At 44.7% G+C, this 19,707-nt stretch overlaps 1 protein-coding gene across 1 annotated transcript in view; it reads right to left on the bottom strand.

Moving 5' to 3' along the window:
* Positions 1-6,858: 6,858 nt before the first annotated feature.
* The window catches only part of LOC112561827 (dynein beta chain, ciliary-like), a 30,406-nt gene continuing 17,557 nt past the window's right edge, over positions 6,859-19,707 (bottom strand). Inside the window, exons 34-55 of the mRNA XM_025234585.1 lie at positions 19,329-19,611; positions 18,882-19,055; positions 18,254-18,559; positions 17,770-17,937; positions 17,351-17,590; positions 17,015-17,176; positions 16,275-16,898; positions 15,848-16,006; positions 15,347-15,580; positions 14,923-15,183; positions 14,504-14,650; positions 12,902-14,362; positions 12,595-12,765; positions 12,103-12,225; positions 11,722-11,915; positions 11,041-11,317; positions 10,606-10,833; positions 10,017-10,328; positions 9,490-9,732; positions 8,823-9,011; positions 8,266-8,635; positions 6,859-7,996 (exon numbers count right to left, since the gene is read on the bottom strand). Of these exons, the coding sequence (XP_025090370.1) occupies positions 7,749-7,996; positions 8,266-8,635; positions 8,823-9,011; positions 9,490-9,732; positions 10,017-10,328; positions 10,606-10,833; positions 11,041-11,317; positions 11,722-11,915; positions 12,103-12,225; positions 12,595-12,765; positions 12,902-14,362; positions 14,504-14,650; positions 14,923-15,183; positions 15,347-15,580; positions 15,848-16,006; positions 16,275-16,898; positions 17,015-17,176; positions 17,351-17,590; positions 17,770-17,937; positions 18,254-18,559; positions 18,882-19,055; positions 19,329-19,611 (6,574 nt within the window). The 3' untranslated portion in view covers positions 6,859-7,748. The remainder of the gene's footprint in view (positions 7,997-8,265; positions 8,636-8,822; positions 9,012-9,489; positions 9,733-10,016; positions 10,329-10,605; positions 10,834-11,040; positions 11,318-11,721; positions 11,916-12,102; positions 12,226-12,594; positions 12,766-12,901; positions 14,363-14,503; positions 14,651-14,922; positions 15,184-15,346; positions 15,581-15,847; positions 16,007-16,274; positions 16,899-17,014; positions 17,177-17,350; positions 17,591-17,769; positions 17,938-18,253; positions 18,560-18,881; positions 19,056-19,328; positions 19,612-19,707) is intronic.

Raw genomic sequence — 19,707 nt, 5'->3', positions numbered from 1 at the left:
CTCAAATAACCTTTTTGTGCTAATGACACTTAGTTCGAGAGTTTTATACTAATTAATCTTCGTGCAGCAGTGCACTAATAACTATGTATTCTGACTGTTACTGGCGCTGTCTCTCCACCTCCAACTTAGGACAGTTTGTGACCCAGTTAAGATTTTCTGGGACAGTTTGGGGCATGGTCACGTTAAAAGCGCAGTTTGCCCTGAGCTCAAATCAATAGACAAAATGAAGACCTTTGCTCATAAACAACACGCTGGAGGTAGGGGAGGGGGGCACCTTTTTCGAAAATAAGAAGCAGATTGTCTCCCCTCATCCCGCTTCCTCTTTGTTCTCTTACCAGTTCCTTAAAAAAAAATGTTTCTGGGATGAGGATAAAAATGTGCAGAGACACATCGTTTCCGGGCGGTTTTCCTCCCTCCAGTCACTCTTTCTCGCTCGCTCGCTCGCCCTGCGTTCAAGAATTGGAATCAAAACAAGTCTGGCCCACAAAGCAGGTCAAGCAAGTTCAAGGTCGCCAGCTCGTGGACGTAAACAGCGCTGAGAGGGATGCGCGGAGAGGCGCCCCACGTGATTATCGGTACAAGATCGTCGACACACCCCCTACCCCACCCTATCTCCCCCACACAGCCCTCCAACACACCCTGCGCCGTGCCGCACTGCAGTGGTCGCTAAAGTCGGTCACGACCTGGGTGGCAATGGCCCCACAGTGTCACGACCTTCACCCCCCGCGGCCTTGCGCCACCGCTCGCCGTGTGGCCCACTGCGTGCACAGTACACGTACACGTACGCTATCTGTAGGTGTGTGTGTGTGAAAGTGTGCACGAGGGAGCCTGTTTTAGATGAGGAACGAACAGATAAATAAAGAGGTAATCATCTAACCTACGTGTCCCTGTGCCAATCCGCTTCATGGTTTTAAAAATATTTTTCCATCCAAATGTTGCAGTGGAAATTTTCTTTTTATCTTTGTAGGGGAAAAAAAAGATCACAAAGGAAATTATTCCAGGAAATGGAAAAAATATTATTAAATGTAATTATACGAAAACAATATTTTTTACAGGACAAATTATATGGAAAACACACAACAGAAAAATCAGTTAATTAATGGGATGAGATTTACAATGTAAGTAGCAACGATTCTTCTAACGCTACTACATCAGTGTCAAATGATCGGCGATGAAAGTCTGCTTGACGATTGAAGCCACAATGAAGTGGAGAGATTAGTCATCCCGTGGCGACTTTGTTTCAACCGAGACCGGAACCGGAAGTTACCCTGCTTGGACGGCCTGATATTGGAAACGTGTGCGTGACTATCTCATTAAGAGAAGGCTGGTCACGTGGGGTCTGTGAGATCAAGGAGTGCAGCACACTGATAGACATGGCTGGAGACACGCAGTCGATAATTCACAGTAAAGACTCAACGCCCGCTACGGTTGACTGAAACTGTTATGAATCATCTACAGTCAGTGACATGTATAGCCAGGTGACAGGTGTTGTTCACGCATCACTGATGTGATAATAGGTAACAATAAGTGAGAATAAATGACCAGCAAACCCTTCGAGGTTTTATTTTTTCTCCCTATACTACCAGACTTTTATTAACCAAAAACACTGTCAAATCTATGATATTTGTTTCTGGTATGTGCCAGACCCAACCTCCATTCCATAACCTTGTCTACTTAAAAAGAGTTTTTACATTCTGTTAAAAGACCCAGCAGGTGAAACTGTTCAGGCCGCTTTGTGGTACTTAGCATGGTCGTTAGCTTTTAAGTGCGAACAGTTGGTGCGATGACGCTCATGCACCGTATCCACAGGTGAGTGGTGCAACCTTGGTCCAGCCTGTGAGCTCAGATCACGTGACTGACGTCAGCTCCTGTTACATCTACCACCTGGCTGGGCACCGCGCCCGCAAATCCTCCTACATCCCCCGGCACGCGCCTCCCTGATGGTGGAAGCTACCCCAGTCTCAGCTGTAGCAGCTCAGTGCAGAGTCGTCTGCAACTCGGTTACACAAACGATCTACCCCAGCAGCTGGGAAGCTTGTAACAAAGTGACATCACGCGATGTACGTCTATCGCGAGTGCACCTCACCCAGGCACTGAGGTGTGAAATGAGAACAGGCGACAGCTGGCTGACTGAATGAGTGGCTGCTGGTCTAGGAGAAACAGTCCTCCAAATTAACGAGCTCTCGTGTGAGATTAAGTGGAAAAATTAGTGTCAGTCTGATGGAGAGTCGCGCACTGACCAAGATGAGTGGCTGACCAGGTACAAGTGCCTCCCAGAAGTCTAATAGTCAAAGACTTCATTGCCAGGCTTCCAGCTACAAAAGTCTTCAAGAGGTTTAACAAATTAATACTTGTGGCAGAGCAGAAGTCAAAAGGTTATCGAGGAGTGAGAAGAGATATTATTTATAAGGAATGATAATGCAATGTGATGCTTGGGCGCTCGCGCGCGCACACACACACACCTCACGCATACACGTCACGCTTTGATGAAAGACGAATTGAACTAGTGAAACATTTAGCGTTAACGGCTTGTGAAGCGTGACTTTTTGAATGAATGAGTGAAGCTCAGAGTATTTTCCCGAATATGGGTGAACACTTATCCTTCCGATCTTGAGATACACACCTACACACTTCATCATGCATCTTCTGACCTCACAATTGTAATCAAATCAGTAGAAAAAAAAATACTCCAATAGTCCTGTACAGAAAGAAAAAAAAAGAAGGAAAAAAAAAAAAACCCAAACTTTACAACTTCGAGAATAACGGGATAACTTTTCAGAATATCATGAACAGTAATGCTGTCTAGTTTCTCCACAAAAGACCAGCTTCATATTTCAGGACAAGGGGGAATAACTGACGTATCCTTTTCTTTTCTCTACAACAACTCCTCGGAAGTGACAGATAATTTTCTGATTTTTACAGGACCTTTTCAATCAAACTAGGAGATGAGGGCAAATCAGGGCTTTGTCGTTTATGACGTGTCAACGATGATAGGACATGCGCATGGGGAGCACGTGACCGCTCGGAGCAGACACGTCACTCACGCTCTCCCCGACCTCTCGACGACGCGGGCGACGTTGACAGTTACGACCGCGACCTGCAGCCACCTCTACCAGGATCGCGTGCAGCAGCCTTCGAACAGCAGCCGAGGATGACAGTTAACTGGCTCCAAAGCAAAATCAAGTTCATTATTATAACCACAACCGACTACTCTGACAAAGACAACAGCGCTGTCTAACCAAATAATTCATTGTTTTTCCTCCCTGGCTTCCGCCCATCCACCATTCACTCTCCCTTCGGCGAGCTTCCTCAGTCTGTTCTTATTGGTTTGTTTATTTTTTGTTGTTTTATTGTTCTATTTTGTTATTTATTTATATTTTTTGCTTGTCTCTTGCGAAGAGTGACTCAATTTCTCATTACTTTTTCATTTCGTTTCATGGTGGCTTAAAAGCCGAGGAACGTGATCGCCAGGATTTCGAGGTTGAACGGCGGTTATGACGCACACGTTCTGTTGGGCCCCTTAATCTCTGCGCGTGCGCAGTCTGTCTGGTGGGGCACGTGACTGGATGGATAACTGCGTCACGCAGGTCTAGATCCGCTGTGAACGTCGTCCACGTCGCTGGCAACGGTGTGCATGACTAGACCCTCATCACAGTTGGACGCAGTATGATGCTGAGCTTTTGTGTGACTGAGATGGTTTATGACCTTTTTTTGGGCGGTGGGGGGAGGCGGGGTGGGGTTGAGAGGATTGTTTCTTTGCTCTTCAATAACAAGGTACATTAATTAACATGCTAGCGAGTGCCAGAGTTGAGTGAGAGATTAAAGGATAGAGAATGAACTGTTTTTTTGAGGTATTCAGTTTTGTGCAATTTTTGTGCTCGAACAATGTAAAAGATCTGTGAAAAAAAAAAAAGAAGATTAAAAAAAAATCAATGAAAAAAATAAAATAAAATACAAGAAGAATGAGAAATAAAGAATATTTAAGCAGAACCGCCTTTATCACTACATAAAATCCCGCAATAATTAATTTTCTGCTCCTTAAAATAAGAACTTCAAAAGTTTTTGCGCAAAGTTGTATTTGCTGATAAGTTTTGGGAATGTTCAATGACTGCTTCGTTAACATCTTTTATTAGATGTCGTTGGTATCAGATTTTTTAATGTCTGTGTAGTCACTCTCAGTGAATGGCGTGACATAAAGACATTTCATTGCTTGTACTTATGGTCCGACTGTTTCTCCTTGTTACCGCACGGCTATCGCTCCACATTCACCACGCATGCGCACAGACGCACGCCACGCACTTGAACAAGAAATAGTTTCCCTTCTTGACAAAAAATAAATCAATAATAAATAAATAAAAATAAAAATCCCCATTTACGTCACTCTCCGCCTTCTTTCTGGACATTCTCGCATGACCACACATCTACTATCACTTTTTATTTTTTCATCCAGACCCGCTTTGAAACACCATCATCGTTCATCGGAAACTTTGGCAGCCTGTAGTGAGAGGTTAAGTGAGAAGTCACAAGAACATTGCCAACTGCCTCTTTCCTGATGATTCTGTGGAACGTCTGCGAGTGCGGGCGACAGCATTCTGCACGCGCTCTTTGCATCTGCTGACTCATAAAACGAGAAGCGAGCGATGAGAAAAGATGGCGGAAAAAGTTGACGAGGCGTGTTTACACGCTTGAATGATCGTTAACTAAATATACTGTAAATAATGTCTGTTGCTGCTAAGTACTATTCTTTTCTGCCGGTCTAGACTCATAAAGCCTTTTAGAACGTCTTTGTAGAGCAGTAGCTGGAAAAAAACTTTCATTCTTTCGTTTATTTCTTCACTCCTTTCCTACCTACCTTTCCTTCCTAATTGTCTTTGTGTATGTCTCTGACAGACAGACAAACATACAGTCTTGATATCTTTTAAACATCTGTAGTCTACTTCGTTATAGTTTAGTTATCCGCGCATACAAATTCAGATCTTTGGACTGTCTCAATTAAGACAGAAATCTTTTTTTAAAGTGTTTGATAATTAAGTAAATGGATCATCATTTGTAATTTTCATAACAGTACATAACATCTTGTCATCACACACACACGCACACCTGTCAGTGAATGGCGTTTCATAAATGACTGTCACTAATACAGTGAGGGTTTTCTGTCCTGGGTTCATCTCTCGCCTCGGGCGCGCTGTTCTTTCTCTGCACGTGTCATCTGTTTACATGGATGACTGCCTTGCCGTGATATATGTCCCGGTGTTAACATCCCCTCTCCCACGTGGCCCACCAACACCCACGCACTCGCTCACTCGCAGTTTAACGATCTATCGGGGGTAACTATAAAATAAATACGTTTCAATGATGACAACAGCTGAGTGCAAAAAGGCTTGTATGTCACGTAAACACCACGACAAAATTATCTGGCAAATCATTCTTTTATAAAGTTTTAGAGTTAAAAAAGCTGGAGCAGCTGTACATTGTTGCCTAGTGAGGATTCACACACAATGAGACAATCTTGACCACTGCTCTCGGCATCTGCCACAAAAAAAGCCAAGCTTACCTCCCCTTGAAATCCCTGCAGATTAGAGCTTACCTCCCTTCGCATCTGTGTCAGCAGACGTATTTTGGGAGCAGGAAAGCGATATACTTAATAGCTACCCCTTCGAACCACTTTTTTTCAATCCAAAAGACAAGAATAGTCCAAACAACAGTTAGTCGTTGGTAAAACTAATCAGGGAAAGAATGAACCTCTTGCCGTGATAATGCCAAATGGTTAGGGTTTGTAGGTTACAGTACACGGTCATATTTGACAGACTAGTTTCCACCTACTTGAGAGGGGAATGTCATCTTCCCAAATGTAGACAGAAAAAAAAGAAGAAAATGAAGTGTAATGAAACAGACAACAAACTAGGAATGAAAATACGAGAACAACCAATGGGAAGAGCCGAAAATGAGATTCTTAATTCAAAAAAGCCTGCCTGACTTGATAATGCTTAAGACCTGAAACAACATCATGTTTAAAAGATTGTTATTGACATCACAAACTCTGAACTCTCTCTACGCTACCAATTATAACTCAAAATTATGCTCGGGAAATTTTTCTCCCCGAGCCTTTATATATGGATCATCAACTCTAACATTTCCAGAAAACCTCTCCTAACCCGGTCTCATGCCAGTTTTACCGCTTTCGGGGATTCCTTGCCACTGAATTTTATTTTTGCTGAACTTTTGAGTCTGTACACGTCAACAGGTCACGGTATACTAACATGTACTTACAATGTCGGCAAGGGAATTATCTCTAAAATAAACAGTTCTTTTCATCTAATGTAGTGTAAGAAAGTGATGACACCGGAAACAAGACTGAGTGGCTCGGGTACAAACACTTTCTGATCATAGAAGTCTGTGGGTAGGAACAAGGAAATGCGACGTCCAGTAATGACCGCTTGCAAGGGAAATAACTACATTTTAGCGAGCTAAAGTTTCAGCGTGGTTACATCCCCTGTGTCCGTACGGCAACATCGTAACTTCCATGTACTTCAATCGCAAGTTATGTTTCCAACATTTATTTTACGGAATTATTTAGTCACACATTTAGTACTAATGCTTGATTTCATATTTTAAGCTTTTCTTACAATACATCAAATATTTCTAGATATCTGTATCAAGTATGCCTGTATCAACACAGTAATGAAATAAATACATTGTCGGAAACATAAAGAAATGTTAGTATTTGCTCATGCTGTTTGATTTCCTTCAATTTTCCCCTTGAAACAAACCAAAGGGTTTGCTCAATAAAGAGTTCGTTCGTACGTTCTTTATATTTTAACCACGCCATTCTGTCCTTAGTAAAATAACACCAGCACAGAAATATAGTATTCTTTTATTCAGGCAGTTAAACAATTTATTTCCACCTATATAAAACATTCTTTTCTTATATCCATCATTTTAATCTTTGTATTCCTCACATAATTTTACAAACAAAATAAATAATTAGTTTGCATAATGTTGTATATTTTCTCAATGTATTCTACAACAAACAAGCGACATTGAAGTGAATATTTATAAACACGCAATCTTTCGTCTCGTGAACTGTTCGCCGCTGCTTTCACATCTAGCAAGCATCAGAAACAAAAACAGACACATCTGTCTGCAAGTAAATGTTCAAGTCTTAACCAAGCTGAACGTCTTCTCCCACACAATCAGGTTATGAAAGGTAGAGGATCACAAAAAGAATAACAACAAAAGATAAAAAAAAGAGAAAAAAACCGTCAGATTATGGCAGCGATAGCGTGCTCTAAAGTTTGATAAGTTCACTGACAGGAAAAAAAATCCTAAAAAGTAATTTTTTTCTCGCTGTTGGTTGACTGGAAGCAACCTCCAGAAGTCCAATTCCCTAATAAACAGCACTGTAGCGCCTTTGTTTGATCTTTTTGCCCATAGAACACCACTGCTTGCAAACATGTCAGTCTTCATAAAAATATTCTTCACAACTGTACTGTAAAATTCTGAAGTGGCAATGCCGGACAATGCAATGAGGACGGAATGAACAGGTCAAAGAAAAAAACACACAAAGTCTTGAGGCTCGTCACACTCCCGTGAAGGTAGCATTCACAACACACACCACTTTCACTGCATTCGTACAAAAATATGTTTTGTTATCAATCGGAGGTTGTTTTTTTTTTAAACTTTAAGTTAACGGTTACCGTTTGAAATTGAAATTCATAAACGTAGATTTTCTCATCCGCCAATTGCTCTTAAACTTGCAGCAGAATTGCCACGCCCCCGAGCACCCACTTGCTGACCTTCTCTTTGGACTTCAGGTTGAAGGTCCAAACAAAAGTGGGACCGCGTGTCTTGGTCTTGTACACCGGGCACTGGTACATGCCGCGCAAGTCTTGGCGATCTACAGGGATGGCCTTGATGAAGATGACCGGCATCTGAGGGTTCAACTCCTTGAGGCGGGCTTCCGTGATCATGCCAGTCTGCGTGTCCCACCGAGCTCCTGGTGGGGTGACAAACAATAGGAAACATGTTAATGACGTGCAGTAGGCCAGTATTTATCGCTGATAGTGTAAGAAAGGTGCAGTGAAATATTAGCACATTTCCCTCACTAAAACCTAGTATCCTAAAATACCAGATATCTGAACTTATATTTACGTTTCCTTATTTATGCTTTGTTTTCCTTTTATCATTTACTGCGAGTCTCAAGTGACAGAAATATTATCGTGTCAGCGAAGTCTGACTGTCGGGTCCGTTTGTCTGTTCACTCACCTTCCATGTAAAGACCATGCACGTACGCCCCCTCACGCGGAGGGCCGGCCATGTCCTCGCGCGTCTTCTTGGTGACGTCACACTGCAGCACCATGCGGTCCAGAGGCCACTCATTCTTGCGCGCCATTTGCTGCATGATGGCGGTCAGGAAGGACTGCGGGTTAAAGAAGCCGGCCAGCCACACCGCGGCGGGCAGTTGGAAGTCTGAGGTCCAGGTCTCCAGCTCCTTGATGCGCTGCAGCAGGTCGGCATACCACGCGGCGAGGTTGTACAACGACGGATAGGCGCGCCGCGCCCACTTGGCTGGCACCACATCCAGAAAGAGTGCGTTGGACAGTTCCTCCATGTCAGCGGTGATGGTCAACTCTCCCTGTTTCAATGAGGGATGGGAAAGAGAGGGTGGAAAATGCACGTCAGAGCTCCTCTTTGCTAAAAACAGAATCCGTTTCTAAGGCTAACGAAAAAGAGGAAACGAATTTCTCTTCTTGACAGTAAGCCTTATACACTTAAATAAAAACTAATAATATTGTGGCAGGTAGAAGTGAAACTTAGGTTACCTTGAGGCCCAAGTCCAGCTCCTTGAGAGAGCGGCGGAGCTCCGAGGTCAGCATGTTCATACGCTCACACTCCTGGAAGGCCACCACGACGTACGGGGTTCGTTCCTCAGGCGGCACCTTGGCCATGATCTCTGTCATGTTGAACTCGTCCGGCAGTTTCTCTAGGATCTCGTCCAGCAGCGCTTTTACCTAGAGTGTGGACATGTCAGACCGTTAGCAGTAGCGGTGGTATTGTGTAGAAATAGTAGTAACACTACTAGTAGCATACCATGAATTGACATGAACAGAGGAAAAATACGAAAGATGCCATGTCATTATGAATATAAACTAGCTTGGATTTCCATAACGCACCTTGCTGAAGGAGCCAAGCTTTCAGCTTTTTACAGAGGGAATTGTGAAGAAACAGGGAGTAAAAGTGCATTTTTATCATTGAGCGCGATGGGGAAAGAATATGTTTATACATTCGTTCCTGTGAAGAAAAACAGACCAACCGACGTATGCTAAAGAACAGCAAGACTAACAGATAAGTTAATTCAACCCGAACTAAGAAAGACAAAGAATCCCAGACCAGAAGTAGACAGAAACAGGAAGTCCAGACTAAACCTAGAGAGAAAGACCGAATTCGAGCATGTGGAATCGACAGGTAACCACTGATCACAATACTCACCTTTTCCTCTCGACTGGCCCCGGTTCCCCCGCCGCTGCCGCTGTCGCGCGGTTGCATCTCGAGAACCGTCCTGAAGAGGTTGTCGCACAGCGTCGTCAGGAACTCGATCTCAGCGTTGGGGTGAAGGCCGTACAGGTAGGGACTCTCTGGCGGCAGCGCCTCGTCGATATACGTGTGGTAACCTTTATAGTCGGAGTTGGGAGGGATGGGGAAGCCAGGGGCCAAGTACAGCTCGCCATCGAACTGCAAGGACAGAAGGTGTGAAATTATTTTCTATCACGCCAGTGAGCACAGAACCAAAAGCTCGAGGGAGAATAAAGTATGAAAAAACCATATCTTGCGTATATTTTACATATAAATTAGTTTTATCCCAGTTGCCTCAAAATGAAACTACAAAAATATATTTTATAATTAAGTCAGAGGGTTGTTCTGTACATTATCTCTGCTATAACATCAGACACAGCGCGAGTGATAAAGTTATATCTCGCCATGAAAGTCTGACAGAGTGAAAGGAAGCAGGATCATACCATGTCGGGGTGCATGTAGACCTCCAGGTAAGTCCGGCAAAGAGTCCGATCCCAGTCGTCAGTGATGTGACCGCCATACATGATCTCGCCGAACAGGTAGCGCAGGTCCGTCCACGGTACCTTGGCGTTGGCTTCCAGGTAGTTGTAGAGCACGTTGACACTGATTGTTAGGTCACCCGTGTTGAAGGGGTACACTCGGTTCCAGCCGATGGGCCCGAATTTACGACGCTCACAAACGACGGCGTGGAAATAGCACAGGGCAAAGAGGATGCTCTTAAACTCGTTCTCGCGGGCACACATCTCCAGGGTTTCCTGATCATACAATCAGCTAGTCACCAATCAGGCAAGCAGCTAAGCCATTACACTACAATCTATTATCAGTATTCAAGTTTATTCAGGAGAGAAATCTTAAAAGACAGAAGAATAGATGTGACCAGTCAGATATTATCTGTACGATATTTTAATGCTTACATTTGGCACAAATAACAGCGAATCACGATTATATGTGTGCACTTGGATTATGCGCTTAGAGTTTTAACTAACACACACTTACACACCTACATACAGACCAGAATGCAGAGTTGTTTACCTGGTTAAAGTTGTCCAGGGCCTTATGGAGATTGGCGTACATGCCTGTAGGTGGTTCGTTAGTGATCTTGATAGCAGACTCTAGGATACCCTGTGGGATGATGTGGGCATCAGGGGAACCAGCTGGCTCGGCACTGATGAAGAGCCTGTAGTTTTCGTTGCTGACCTCTGCATATTCCTCCAACGTCTTCTCTAGCTTGGGCAGCCACTTAGCTACAAGGTGTACGTTCTGAATGAAAGAGATGAAATCTTAAACTTGTCAGCTAAAGAAAAATTGAGTCTGAACAGCCCAGTTTACAACTGCATTATCAGGGCTGGCTAAATAACTAACAGCAAGGTACAATTTTGAGCGTGGACAACATATCTTCCAGATAATTCTTCGAAATGAGAGTGTAAATGTAGATATGGTCTACAGAACGAATACCCTTCTCTTTACCTGAAGTACCACCCAATGCCCATCTTTGGCGGCCAGTTCCATCGCTTGCTCGGCGACAATTTCCTGGCCCTGGCCAAGCGAGATGTTGTGAAAGTTGCGGCTATCATCGGTAAAGCCAAGCTTCTTGCCCAAAGCTTCCACGTCCTTCAGCGGGTCCACACCCGGGGACAGGATAAAGAATATTGGCGTCGCAGGTCCAGACTCTTCGTAGGACTTGGCGAACTCAATGGAGCGTCCTTCTACATACTTGCCTCCTAGCTTCTCTTCCACAAAACCTCTACAATCAAGAGCAAATTGAGAATTGAGTAGAATTTTATTGCATGATTACCTAATGGCTACCTGTGTATTAATTAATAATCTTCCAGATTTTAGGTTCACGCTTATCCTAAAAAATGGATGCGTCATTTTATATCTTCAATGCTTCGGGAAAATCTTTCTGTCTTCCCCTCATAACGATTCTAAAAGCAAGAAAAATACTTTTGAGAAAATCTAAAGATGTTTTACTCTGTGAAAGTAAGAAGGAGGAAAATAATAGAGAAGGAATGACAGGAAATTCAAGAAAAAAGCGAAAAAGATTTAAAAAAAAAATTGTTAATGTTGATGGTTAGTCAAAATTTAGCGGTGGGTATGAAAGTGATGATGTACTGCTGATGATGATGAAAAACATGATAGACGTTATACCTGACGGCATAAGACATTCTGTCAGGCCTGAGAGCACGCATCATGCACAGCTTCTGCAGAGAAGTTTTGTTCTTCCACTCTTGGGGAAATTTCTCCTTCTCAGGGCACTCGCTTTCCACGAATTTCTTCCAGCGTTTGGCAGAGCCTTCGATATCGCGGTCGAGGTTCCTGAACTCTTCCATGTTGGACAAGGCCTGCACGTGAAAACAAGTGATCAGTATGGAACAATGGACCTCTGAGAGCCTGTTTGAGAGGCATCAGTATAGTAACTATTTGCTTACCTTTTGTTTCCCGAGTTTTTCGGACATATGTTTTTTTTCAGTACCTTTACACAATTACAAGATTATGCAGACGAGATGTCGAATTTTTATGTACACAAACCTTAATTCCGCCCCAAGAGTTGTTGCTGAGAAAGTCCACTGGCGTGGTCACGTTCGGTGTTGCGGGAAAACGCAACAGGAAGTCGAGCTCCACAGAGTTGATTTCTTTGTTCATCATTAAAATCTGCAGCAGTAGAAACCATTTTATGTACGAACTACACAAATTATCATGGTCACACTGGTTGTTTTTGTACCTTACATTCCTGTGGCTCAGCTTGAAAGAGTTTCAAAATATTGATGAGATAATATATTTTAAAAATATTTTTGTTGAAAGAATCCGGTATACGTTTATGAGTTTCCAATTATAAAAGTTAATTTTTAAACAGATCTGGATAAAATGAAATTTTTGAGGTCATTCTTCTTTCGCTTATGAATTGCCTCCACACTTTATGTCTCAAAGTTTGGCAGGTTATATATAATGAAAGACATTGCTACTAAGCAAAAGAATTTTCTCTCCTTTTCAAAATCTACCAACGTCATGTGATGCACGTACCTGGAAGGTCATCTGTGTGATGAAGATAAGCTTGTCCTTTTCAAAAAGACCACGTGTAGTGTAGACAAACACTGAGTATGTGATGCAGTCGATCAGGTTCTTTACACGTTGCTTAACCTCGTCAGAAGGATCGGCTTTATCGATGGCCTTGTCAAAAACCACACTGAAGGCCTGCAACGAACAAAACCCTGATGTACTTAACTCTACATCATACATTTTATGTTTCCAATTTAAGGTCCAAACTTTCTAATATTCTTTGCCTCAGGCCTTAGTAACAAACTTTGCAGACGAGTGGAAAAAAGAATACCTTCAATGAGAATTGGTACATGGGATTGATCTTGTGCAAGTCGTTCATGAGAAAGTACAGCAAGGAAGCTCTGGCGGCAGCTGGGCGGTAGTTCTCTCGGGCCAGGTTGATCTCCACTTCTGTGTGCTTGGCCTCCTTGGCTTTGACCTCGATCTCAGCTGCCGTGCGCTTGGTCGTCTCGAGGTTCTCGACGAGTTCATAGTCACCAAGAAAGTTGCCCTCCGCGGCCGACAGGCGAGCCAACAGATTATCCTCCAGCTCCTTCAGTGTGATTTTGAATTCGTTCTGCTGGCGCGTGAGGTCTGACTTGAGCTTCTCAAGGTCCGGGCGCTCCTTGCTGACCACGGCACCGAGCAACTGATCCTCCAGGCCGTCCCTGGTGACGGTGAAGTTGATGAGAGTGGTTTGCGCCTGCATCTCGGGCTTGTAGTGAGGGTTAGCAAGCTTGGTCTGCAGGATGAGACGGAAGTCCTTGTTGTACTCTACCTCTTTATCCCCCATCTTGATGGCACGGCCCTTCTTGATGGTGTTTCGGCCCAGCAGCGAGTCAAGCACGGGATCCATTGTCTCTCCCAGATTTTCCAGCAGCACCACGTCGCCGTTGGAAACGGCGCGCTCGATGATGTCAAGGTAACCCTTAGAGCCCAGCCGCACCACCTTCAGGTCCGCGCCGTAACGCGTCTTGATCCACTTGATGCCCTGCAGCTGCGGGTCGATCATCAGGGGCCAGCGCTCGCAATTAGTCAGGATGGTGGCGTTCTCTGTGGACATGCGGTCACCTGGCAGTCCCTCATTGTTCCAGCCTGCGATGTCCGCGTCGTCAATGAGCATGGTCAGCGGGTCCAGTCCCTCGGACACCGGGATGGGGTATTTCAGACCCTTAAGGTAGGGGAGCCAGCAGTTGTCTAGCAGCTCCGTTCGGTAGCGCTTGGTGAAACAGCCCACATACGACACGAAGGCTGTGATCATCAGCGTGTCTCCGGGTAGCGTCTTCTCGTTCACGCGGTATTCTTTGATCGACTCGGCCCAGCGCACGTTCTCTGATGCCAGCCCGCCTACCAGTCGGTTGGCCAGCTCGATGGTCTTGGCCGTCATTTCTGCCTCCTGTTGGCAGCGCAGCTTCTCGGCCGTGGCGTGCTCGAACTCTGCCTGAAGCTTGGCGAGTGCGGCTTCCAGGTCAGATACCTTGGCCTTGATGACCCGCAGTTTCTCGCGCGCCGTGTTAAGGTCGCTGTTGGCCTGCGCCAAGGCGATGCGCTTGGGCTCTACCTCACAGAACACCGTGTAATACCTCATGATGTTGATGGCCCACGAGCAGAGGCCGGCCGCAGCGAAAGACTTTGCCCGGATGAACTCGGGTTCGAACTCTGGATCGTCCAAGTAGGGTTGCACGGCTTTGCGGCAGTTTTCATGAATGTTGTCTTTATCGTAGTTGATCAGATTGTCGAGGAACTGGTCTATCTGTAGAAAGAAAAGGCACTACATTATACTACATCATATGTGTGCGAGAGAGAGGATCCACATCTATCTATGTATGTGTTCGATTGTACACGACACGCGTTTATTCCAGGTCAGTCTGTCTCGGCCGTTCCTGAACCGTACCTTGCCCATGATCGTTGCCTTGGCATTCTTCCAGCTCTTATCTTTCGGAACTTTTCCTCCTGGCGCCAAGAGACACATCACTGCAGCTGTCACATTTGTCACTGCAGTAGGAGGGGTGCCGAAAGACTTGAGTTCTGTCAAGTTGTTCTAAAAATACAACCGGAAGTGATTTACACTCGCAGAAAGTTGTTCCAAATATTATTTTACAAAAGTTGGTAAAGCTACATACGAGCTTATACCCTTTTTTTTTATCCAGACGTTTGTTGTAACACTAGTGGTAAGTCTACAATCTTAACACGTCATAAAAAATATGTTTTTGTGCAGTTAATTATGTGCTCGTGAGATTTGTTTAATTACTTCTTTTACGATCCTAGCACGTCACTTGTTGAGGATATTACAGTTAATACCAGAGTGCATACCTTGTTCAGAGTGTTCAAAGCTTCCTTTGCAGCCAACAAAGCAGGCTCAGCTTTGGCCAGATCTTCTTCACAATCCCTTTGTTTCGCTTCCACCTCAATGGTGATCTTAGATACTTTGGCTTCTTCTTCGTCGGCGATGGCCTTCTCCTTCGACACCTTCTCTGTCTCGGCTCCCACCACCTGGATTAGCTTGTTGGCGTCCTCGTTTTTCTGGGCAAGTTCCACCTCCTGAGATGCCAGTTTGGCTTTTAGGTCGTCCACCTGTTCGACATCGCCATCAGAACCAAGAAGTATAAAATTTGATCCCCATTTATGATTCTCCAGGAACATAGCAGTATACAACTCTTCAAGTTTCTTTGTTTTTCTTACTTTTAAATCGAAACAGCAAGCCACAGGAAGACATTACAGATTGCTGCCGGCTCACCTGTGAGGCGGTGCTCCTAAGTTTCTCCAGACCGTTCTCCAGACGCACGATCTTGGCCTGCAGCTCCAGATTTTTCTTTTTCAGCAGGTTCTGGTACAGAGTGATCTGCTCCAGGAAGCTCTTGGGCGTGGTGTAGTTGTAACGACGTTCGTTGATGAGGTACTGCTGGCTGATTTCATTCACAGACTTGTGCACGTAGGCCATGAACTTGGAAATAGACTCTCGAGTCTGGGACTATTGGAAAACACAGTACTTCGTGTGTTAAAAACTCCAGTTAAATAAGCTAGTTAAATGTGCTAAAGATCATTTCATAAAATGTATTGGCAGGAGCTGAATTTAGAGGGGACGGAAATCCCTAACACTCAATGCTGCTGAAAACACTTGACTAATGAAAAAACATGTATTTATAGTAAAAGTGCCTCAAAACATGCATTTCGCATTTAAGGAGGTGTTTTACAACTTTTTTTAGTTTTATTAAGAAATTCTTAATTTCGCACTTACATCCACATCAACATCTTCTAAGAAGCGGGCGCTGACAGAAATGAGAGCCTCTTCGGGCCACTCGTGGAACCAGTCGATGGAAGTGCAGTTGGTGACCGCAGGGAACTTACGGCTGCGCACTCGTAGCGTGGCACCAACAGGTGAGAAACAAAGCACCACCTGTAAGTTCAGAAAATGTCAATTTAGTAAAGTTCAGTAAAACTAAACAAAAGTAAATAACTAACAAAAAACAAAACAAAGGAAGCACATCTACATGAAAGTGCATTTTGAAAGACCGTTTACACCAAAGCGACTTTTTTCAAGAAGATACCCCTGACACACCAAAGTTTTACGAACCCACAGCGAATTCGGTCAACCCTGTTAACGAAGGTCGTTATTTGTGTTGAAGTCTAGTCAGGCAACAAAACTCAAATTTTCCAAGTCTCACCTTTAACAGCCGTCGTACTTTGTCGATGAAGAATCGCCAGCAGTTCTCTCGTGTGTCCTCCATGCCCAGCCCTTTGACCTCGTTGCGCACGCCAGCAATGACCTCTTCCACTTCATCGTCAGCAAACAGTTCAGGAATCTCTCCCGAGGCCAGAAGATCGTTAATCAAAACGAGGAATTGTTCGTTCGACACCTGTGCGTCAGTCATGAGAAAGACCACGCCAATGCCCTTCAAGCCAGACTTCCGGTACAGGGCGGCTAAATCTGCCTTGAGATCGGGAATGGCATAGCCTTTCTTCAGTGAGATCTGAAAAACCTCGAGGCTGCTGATGGAGGCGGCCAGACGGGATAGAGACTGCTTGCCGCTGCCGCCCACGCCGATCAGCAGCGCGTTGCCGCGAGGCGACTCCAGGATGCGGTTGATGCGGCACACGTGCATCATGGCGTCCTCGAACATCACCAGGTTCATGGCGGCGTTCAGCTCGTTGTAGTTGTCCAGAGCTTCCACCAGGATCTTGTTTAGCTCGGGCCAGCCGACCACCGGCAGGTACTTGGCTTCGCCGATGCCTTGCGCAAAGTGGCAGTAAATAAGGGGCTTCGAGAAAACAAAGTTTTCGTCGGCATCCTGCAAAAACAGAAAATTGTTAAACATCTAAGAGCACAAACATCCACTCCCACGAAAGTACAGTAGTCAGTTACGTTTCTTTAAAAGTTAAATGGGCAATGTTCGGGAAGAAATACCTCGAAGCATTTCTTGACGGTTTCCTTTTGAACCTTATCGAAGGTAGCCAGGTCAGTCTCATCAATCAACTTGTCACGATACACTCGATCAGTCTCGTGCAGCCACAAGCGAATGAGCTCCAGCGGTGTTTTACAACAATCAGGCCCGGAAAACAAAAGACCCTGCAAGACGATACGAAATCTCACTGTGATGTAAAGAGCGTGATTACCATATTTGTAAAAATGGTATATTTGGGCTTGTCAAGTAAAAACAACAATAAATAATTAAAACCCAGCAAAAGGGACCAAAGTGAAATACTGCATGCTACTGGGTACTTCGACACGAGCAGGTAATACCTGAAAGATATTGGAGAGATCACGAAGGTTGAAGACGTAGTGGAACTTAATGGCGGTGGGCAGGAATGTCGAGGCGATCTTGGCGTGCAGGCCCAAAGCGCCATTCACGAGGTTCTGGGAGAATTTCTGCACGGGGCCAAGGAAGTTGGCCAGAGCCAGGTGCTGGCTGAGGATGCTCATGTAGATGGTAGACAGAGCATCCTGATTGGGGAAGCTGATGGCGAACACGCAGAAGTGGCGCTGTAACATGTCACATATACATACGGCTTACAATACAAACAACTGCTCTTTCCCTTGTCTCAAATGCTGTGAATTACTGCACACAATCACTCCCACTTGCCATACTGAATTGTACCCACTGAACATTAGCGATGCTAGAGCTACTGTAATCCACTACAAGGGCTCTGTGGCAGCCTTACTTGCAATCGCGAGTCAATGGTGAAGGAGCCGGCGGTGGGGTTCATGCAGGACACATACTGAGTGTTGTGGATCTCCTTCAGAGTGAGTTTCGCCCTGTCGTACCAGTGGCCATGGTCGATGTGTTGTCGGATCAGAGTGTGCGGTTGCACGGTGTAGTACTTGTCCACCTGCAATGTTGAGCCTTAGTAGTCTCGTGAAATGTACAACAACAGCTACAAAATGATAAAGGTAAAGATGACTGATAGAATGCTAGCCGCCATACCTTTATTTCTCTTAGTATGTCCTTCTCTTTATAAAGGTGTACGACTTCCATGAATTCTATTTTCCGCCGCGAGAAAGACTGTGATTTGACCTAATAACCTTTATATCCTAAAATGTACATGTAGCCTTTTCAAAGAAGAGCTATTACTATTAATCAAAAATTATTTTTAAAACTATATCATTGAGCCTTAAGCAAATAATGTAGAATAAATGATGGCTGACCTCAGGCATGTTCATGTCGTCGACGAAGTAGATCAGGCGACGCGTGCCTGGGGGACCAAAGTTGCGGCCGGCCTTCTTCTCGAGAGGTTTTTCCAGAACCCGCTGAAGCATCTCGGAGGTGGTGTAGAAGTTGAAAGGCACGTTGGCCACCATGAAGTCATCGGACAGGTTGCTGAGTTTATTCTGCATCAGCACAGTTTTGCCCGTTCCGGCGTTGCCCACCAGCATGACTGGACGCCGCTTGTCAATCAGCATGTCCAGGAAGTAGCGGATACGCGTGGTCTCCGACGTGTGCACGAGGGCGGCCTGCAGGTCAATCACAAGCATTCCATAAGACTTGAGAAACCTTCCACGATTTTTAAAATCCTCGTGAGATATTCGACTTACATATTGCGATACTTTCTTGTAAGTCAGGCGTTAAGGAGTAAATTATTCACTGGGATCTGGATGTGCTTACAAACTTCATAATACGACAGAGGTAGACTTACACCACATGATTTCATGAATGATAAATACACAAGATGTGGTCTACTTTAGAGAAATTGGTGAAGGTAAACTCCTTACAAATCGAACAGGAGTTTAGGTCTCGCGAAGACAGATGCCAGCATGAGTCGAATGTGTCACTCACCTGCAAAGGCAATTCTGGATCGAACTCAAACTTAGGAACTTTCTTTGTCCATGGCTCAAATTTTTTGGTCTCTGGATCGATGTAGTAGTCGAAGACTGTGCCTGCTGTAGGGAACTTAATGGTCTTGAAGTCCGTCGTCCACCATTTGGTGAATTCAACTCGATAATCGACAAGCTGCACATAAATATAGCGGAAAAGAAAATAAAAGTGCGAGAATCAAAAGGAAACTATAAAAGTTTATAGTACCAAGTAGATTAGAGAAGCTCTTGATTGTATCGGTGTTGCCCATCACCCTAAAACATTAAAATCGGGATTACATTATCTGTGGCGACACCTTAAATAAACTCATTGAGGTGACAGCTGACGAGTTGCTCAGCTTTCGTGACTATTTCCAGAGCATAAACATTAGTAAAGATTAGCGAGCTAACTCTGATACTAATCTCTCACCTGATCCTGAAACATGCAGCTTCCAAAGGCCCAGACACAAGAGAAGACGAAGTAGAGCTCATACAACTCCTTCGGACAGTCTGGTGGAGTGTTCTCCGGGGTCAGAAGACACTCCAGGAGATGACAAAGCATCTGGACGTGGGAAATCTCCACTATGGGCGTGATCTTCTTGAAGCGGGTTCGTAACACCTCCAGGCACATGGGCACGTACTTGTCGAAGAGGATGGTCAGGTTGGCTCTCTCCGACTGGACTTCGCGCTTGTCAATCCAGCTCTGAACGTACCTGTCAGCAGGAGGGAGATTGTTCTCGTGGCAGACAAGATGGAAGACTAACTTACTAATTAAATATTTCGAAACGAGATAGGTATTTCACTTGTTG

Source organism: Pomacea canaliculata, linkage group LG1 (genome assembly GCF_003073045.1).
Source record: "Pomacea canaliculata isolate SZHN2017 linkage group LG1, ASM307304v1, whole genome shotgun sequence".
Lineage (NCBI taxonomy): Eukaryota > Metazoa > Mollusca > Gastropoda > Architaenioglossa > Ampullariidae > Pomacea > Pomacea canaliculata.
Note: the sequence above shows the minus strand (reverse complement) of the source record. Positions and strands in the feature narration are given on the sequence as shown.